Source organism: Myotis brandtii, unplaced genomic scaffold (genome assembly GCF_000412655.1).
Source record: "Myotis brandtii unplaced genomic scaffold, ASM41265v1 scaffold62, whole genome shotgun sequence".
NCBI lineage: Eukaryota > Metazoa > Chordata > Mammalia > Chiroptera > Vespertilionidae > Myotis > Myotis brandtii.
In genome coordinates, this window is record NW_005370366.1 from 1,365,964 (window position 1) to 1,372,557 (window position 6,594).

Genomic DNA, 6,594 nt, shown 5'->3' on the forward strand with positions numbered 1-6,594 from the left:
CCAGAGGTGTCAGGCCTGGGCAGGTGACCCCCACAACCCCCGATCACTGGCTCCGCCCCCCACCCAGGCCTGATGCCTCTGGCCCAGGCATCAGGCCTGGGCAGGGGACCCCCATCTCCCTCCAATTGCCGGCTCCGCCCCCTGCCCAAGCCTGACGCCTCAGCCAGAGGCGTAGACCCCCATCACCCTCCGATCGTCGGATCGGCCCCTTGCCAGGCCTGACGCCTCCGCCAGAGGTGTCAGGCCTGGGCAGGGGACCCCCATCGCCCCCGGATTACCGGCTTCTGGGCGGCTTCTGGGGCCGGCCTGCAGCCTGGGATGGCGGCTCGCACTGGTGGCTGTGCTGTCCCGCCCTGCCTGCAGTATGCAAATTAGCCGCCATCTTTGTTGGCGGTTAATTTGCATATTGTGCTGATTAGCCTATGGGAGGTGTAGCAAAGGTACAGTCAATTACCATGTTTGTCTATTATTAGATAGGATTATTGACCCTTTTCTCTTTATTAAAATTTTTTTATGACTTTTTGATGGCTGAATGGTTTTCCACATTTGGGAATTTAATCAATTTCACTGATATTGGACTTCTGAAATATTTATGATTTTACTGTTATAAATAGAGATACAGTAATCATTTCTGTGGACAAATCTCTGTCTGAATTTCTGATTATATCTTTTAGTATATACAGTGCTCAAAAGGTTTTTACTATATAGCTCTTAAGGGTAACTATCACACTATATCCTGACCAACATGTACATATTATCCTTTAAAAGTCATCTTGAGCCCTTGCCAGTTTATCTCAGTGGATAGAGTATCGGCTTATGGGCTAAAAGGTCCTGGGTTTGATTCTGGCAAAGGGCACATACCTTGGTTGCAGGTTCCCTGGCCCTGGTTAGGGTACGGGCAGGAGGCAACTAATCAATGTATCTCTCTCACATTGATGTTTCTCTCTGTTTCTCCCTTTCTCTTGCACTCTCTCTACAAATCAATGGAAAAATATCCTCAGGTGAGGATTAACAACAACAAAAAAAGTCATCTTGAATTTAATGAATCAGAAATAGTAACTTTAGTCCTGGCCAGTTGTTCAGTTGTTAGAGCATCAGCCTTTGGACCGAAGGGTCGAGGGTTTAATTCCCTGTCAAGGGCACATACTTTGGTTGTAGGTTCAATCCCCGGTCCTGGTTGGGGCGTGTGCAGGAGGCAACCAGTTGATGTGTCTCTCATACTGATGTTTCTCTCTCTCTCTTTCTCCCCTCTTCTCCTCCCCCGCTCCCACACTCTCTCTGGAGATCAATGGAGAAAATATCCTTGGGTGAGGGATTTTTTTAAAAAAAAATTGCATTGCTTGATTCGAATGAACTGTTTTTCATTGGATTGGTGGTTTCGTTAGATGTTTGTTTATGGACTTTGCTTGCTTATCTGTTTAGGTCTTATGATTCCTATTAATTTATAGGCATGGATTAAGGATAATAAACACTTCATCTTGGTAGCTCTTTTTTTAAAAAAAAAATGACTTTCTCTTTTATATAACATGTTAATTTCCATATTTTCCCCCATTTCTTTTCAGCTAAAAAAAATTCCACACATGTAAGAGATAAAATAGATATTATTGTGGAAATTAATTAATTCATAGTGCGACTAGTGTGTCAGTAGATTAGATTTACTTTTCACAACATTGATTTAGCTTTAGTTTTCTCTTATTATTTTAAATATATTTTTTATTGATTTCAGAGAGGAAGGAAGGAGAGAGCGATAGAAACATCAGTGATGAGAGAGAATCTTTGATCGGCTCCCTCCTTGAACACCCCATACTGGGGATTGAGTCCGCAACCGGGTGTGTGCCCTGATCCGGAATCAAACTTTGACCTCCTGGTTCATAGGTCGACATTCAACCACTGAGCCATGCCGGCTTGGCAGTTTTCTTTTATTATTGAAGAGTAATATTTGATGTAAACACAGAATACCATCTATATAGAGTACTCTGAGACCCTAAAAAGTGAAATACGGAAGGGTGACGCAGGCAAGCTTACCAGGTGTCCTATTATCCAGTCAGATTTATTGTGGCTTAGGATTCAAATCTGTTTTTCTTTCTCAAGGGTAGAATGTATCCAACTTTGCAAATTTGTTGATGTTATGGCTGTAAGACTGCGTGGTTTCTGTTTATAGATGAAGTGTTTAGGGGACATGAGCCGGGGCAAGCGGCAAGCAGGTCTGTGTCAGCAGCGGATGTTGTTTTATATGGAGTCAACCTAATTCTGCCCTTGATGTCACAAGATCTTTTGAAGGTAATTGAAGAAAAGAAAGTGAATGTGAACATTAAAATGTGTGTGCTCTAAGTTTCAAGATATTTTAGACAAGAATGTGCCTCTGATTTAACTATGGGATATGAATACCTGTTTGTCTGATAAGTACACATGGAAATAAAACATTTGAGTTACTGTTAGTGTCATTAACACTCATGTTTACAGCTCAGAACACAGGCCCTCACTCCTGCCCCAGAGTCCTGCATTCAAAATAGGTTACTACAGAAAAAATGGGGCTTTTAGAAACTGCATTCTAATGTTAGCAGTTTTGATTCCCTCATCATTTGTCATTAAGCAATTAAAGTTATGTTAGATGTTCAGGTGTACACATTCTTCTGGTACTTGTTGAACATTATTCTCAGGTTGAGGGATTAAACAGTGGAAGGAATTTATAAGTCCCTCCATGTAGAAATAGGATGGTAAGAAACCAAGACTCATACAGTTTTTAATTTTGTACCTTCGGACTGTGCGGTACCTTGGTTTTACCACTCAGTATTGGGTGTGATGGTAATGAGGCTGCCTTTCTTACCCCTGTTTTCATGAGATGTCATAGGAGTCTGAAGCTGAGGACAAGGACATGAATGGAGAGGAAGAGGGAGGTGTGTTCGCCTGTGTACATGTGCACAGACAGTGGGGGCGAAAGGGGGGGAGGGAAGAGTACGAGTGTCAGAATGAGAAGGCCATAGATTTCCAGACCATTGCTTCCCATTCTGTCTCTCTCTCTCTTTTTAAAAATATGTTTTAGCTGATTTCAGAGAGGAAGAAAGAGGGAGAGAGTTAGAAACATCAATGATGAGAGAGAATCATTGATTGGCTGCCCCCCATTGAGTACTGAGCCTGCAACCCGAGCATGTGCCCTGACCGGCAATCAAACTGTGATCTCCTGGTTTATAGGTCGATGTTCAACCACTGAGCCACACCGACCAGGCATCTTGTATGTGTTTTTTTAAAAATCATTATGCACTAGCCAGGTTGGTTAGAGAGTAGTCCCGATATGCCAAGGTTTCGGGTTCAGTCCCGGTCAGGGCACATAGAAGAATCAACCAGTGAATGCATCAATAAGTGGAATAAAAAGTCAATGTTTGTCTCTCTCCCTCTTTCCCTCCTCCCTCTCCCTTCTTTTCTTGTTCTAAAAATAATTTTAAAAATCATTATACTTAGAAGCTTGCCTGTTGTTACTGTTTTGTATTAAAGAAAATAAAATTAGATAACATTAAACATCTAAATATTTAATTTTTCTTTTTCAGTTTCCAACACTTTGTAATCAATACTACAAATTAATTACATTTATTTGTGAGATTTTTCCTGAAAAAATACCACAGCTTCCTGAAGACCTTTTTAAAAGTCTGATGTGCTCTCTAGAACTGGGAATGACTTCGTATCCTTTAAATAGGCATTGTTACCACTTATCACTTGGGGAAAAGATCTTACCTGAAGTTTTAAAACTTTTTATTTTGTATTTCAGTTTTATTTCTTTAAAAAGCCACCATCTCTATAACTGCCCTAATTCTGTGTTTATTTTGTTGTTGTTAGTTTATCACATTCTTTTCCTCCTTTCACAGATTCCAGGACATTTGGCCCCTGCTTCCCAAATAATTTCACATGCTGTTGCTGGGTGTCTAATCTTAGTTACCCGATGGTAGAAAATAGCAAGGCTTTTATCAATGTGTGCCTCATAATCAGAAACATGCTGGAAGTCTCCAGTTGCAGACCCCAAACACGTGTGGATCACCTCAAAACCTTGGGAGTCTTTTTCCACTTAGCTCTGTAAAGGCACATTGTTCGAGCTATAGCTTACCTGCATTCATTTCTAGAAATGCACTCCATGTGATAATAGCTGTAATTTTTGGTCTTGAATATATCAAGTTTGTCTCCTTGCATTTGCTCTTTGACCTTCATGATCAGAATGAGCTCGGAGGTTTGCCAGCTGTGCCTGGAGGCCCTGACACCATTGGCTGAACAGTGTGCAAAAGCTCAAGATACAGACTCACCACTGTTTCTAGCGACACGGCACTTTCTGAAGGTAAGGTGCTTGGATAGCAGGTTGTGAGGTCACCTGCTTTGATAAGGACTGTCAGTACACATAAATCTTCCAAATCAGGAAATGCTTACTTTCTTTAATAGTCACTTTCTATTCACTGTGTTTTCTGGAGATCCACTTTCTGGACATGTAACTCTCCACTTCTACTTTGTATTCTTAAAAATTGATGTAAATATAATGGGTAGTGGGATAATTTAATTATTATACCACAGGTAGTCACATCCATATCTTATTCTTGGACTTTTAAAAAAAAACATTTTCTTTAATTTTCAGATATATTTAATGAACACATACCGCCCTCTCTTTCTATTTTGGATCAGGGAGGAGCTGGAGGACTATGTGATTTTTGTGTTGTGTGTCTTTATTTAGCGGTTTCCTTGTGCACTTTCAGCTGGTTTTTGATATGCTGGTTCTGCAGAAGCACAACACGGAGATGACGACAGCAGCCGGTGAGGCGTTCTACACGTTGGTGTGCCTGCACCAGGTACGGGCCGCAGCTCCTTGGGGCACTGGTCTGTTAGAAGGAGATGATTCAGATCCACGGTGGGTGTTAACCCTCCAGATCTTAGGGGATCTCTGGCTCAGAGCTGCAGTTCTGTTGCAGTGTAGTCCTGTTTCTTAACCTCATTAGCTCTGGCTCTTTTTAACTGGAAAAGCTGTTTGTCAGTTAATAAGCATTTATTATTCCTTCTGCACTGTTATGACCCGTCCTTTGCCCTAAAGCTAATCCTTACACAATTGTTAGGAACCAGGAATCAGATATGAGAGGATAATGGATATGTGCTTCTGTCCTTGAGGAACTCAGTTTTGTAAGAAAAACAAGATGAATGAGACGGGGCACCCAGAAGAGACTGCCTTCAGAGAGCCGGGCAACAACAGTATTTATTCCATACTACAATATGGAAAATGTTCTTCCCTTACCTTCACCTCCCTTGCCCTCCCTTCCTTCTTCTTTGAGACTTTAAAGACTGAAGCAGTCACTGATGTGGGGCCAGTATAACAGAAGAGGAAAAGTTATGCTGGCTCACCCATCTCCCTTCCCTATTGTACATGCCCATCAAGTGTATGTGAAGAATCAGTTTCCCAAAACCTATCCCCCCCATTCCTCACACATGTCCCAGCATGACCAAGTGATGAGAGAGAGAGAGAGAGAGAGAGAGAGAGAGAGAGAGAGAGAAAGTATTGCCCTAACTGGTTTGGCTCAGTGGATAGAGTGTCGGCCTGCGGACTGAAGGGTCCCAGGTTCGATTCCGGTCAAGGGCATGTACCTGGGTTGCGGGCACATCCCCAGTAGGGGGTGTGCAGGAGGCAGCTGATCGATGTTTCTAACTCTCTATCCCTCTCCCTTCCTCTCTGTAAAAAATCAATAAAATATATTTTTAAAAAAACACAAAAACATATTCATACATGTAGAACAGAGAACAGGAGCTTGGGATTGGTGAGGATGATGTCCTACTGTTTTGGCCCAGTGACACAGCCCGTACACATTAGCAGGAACATGGTTTGAGTTTATTCTTGTTCCCCTGTGAACAGGCCTGTCCCTTGGAGGGGGCAGTGAAGGCAGCCATTCTGGCTCCATGCCTGGGTGTGGTAGGGTGCTGTCCCCTGCTCTTCTTTTCCAATTGTAACTAACATGGTTTTGCCATTTTGGTCCATCATGATATGCCAAGAAGCTAATGAAAAATAGTGGCAGACCAGCTTTCTTCAAGAAAGCTTATTGCACTGGCCGGGTGGCTCAGTTGGTTGGAGCATCATCCCGTACACCAGAAAGGTTGCTGGTTTAATTCGTCGTCAGGGCATATACCCAGGTTTTGGGTTCGATCCCTGGTCGGGTCGCAGAAAGGAGGCAACCAGTCTCACATTGATGTTTTTCTCCCTTCCTCTCTCTGAAAACATATCCTCGGGTGAGGATTTTAAAAAGAGAGAGTTTATTTTAGAAAGCTGCCCTGCTTTCATTTTCTTTAATGCCTCACCCACACACCTCTGTGTAAGGCAGTGGTTCTCAACCTTCCTAATGCCGCGACCCTTTAATACAGTTCCTCATGTTGTGGTGACCCCCAACCATAAAATTATTTTCATTGCTACTTCATAACTGTAATTTTGCTACTGTTATGAATTGTAATGTAAATATCTGATATGCAGGATGTATTTTCATTGTTACAAATTGAACATAATTAAAGCATAGTGATTAATCACAAAAACAATATGTAATTATATATGTGTTTTCCGATGGTCTTAGGCGACCCCTGTGAAAG

General features: G+C 42.2%; 1 protein-coding gene across 4 annotated transcripts in view; it reads left to right on the plus strand.

Annotated features, from left to right (window-relative positions):
* Window positions 1–6,594, plus strand: part of XPO4 (exportin 4) — a 144,062-nt gene that overhangs the window by 135,519 nt on the left and 1,949 nt on the right. For all 4 annotated transcript variants that reach the window (XM_005879996.2, XM_014528145.1, XM_014528146.1 and 1 more), the window contains 4 exons: window positions 2,162–2,280; window positions 3,546–3,676; window positions 4,204–4,321; window positions 4,731–4,823. In XM_005879996.2, the coding sequence (XP_005880058.1) occupies window positions 2,162–2,280; window positions 3,546–3,676; window positions 4,204–4,321; window positions 4,731–4,823 (461 nt within the window). The remainder of the gene's footprint in view (window positions 1–2,161; window positions 2,281–3,545; window positions 3,677–4,203; window positions 4,322–4,730; window positions 4,824–6,594) is intronic.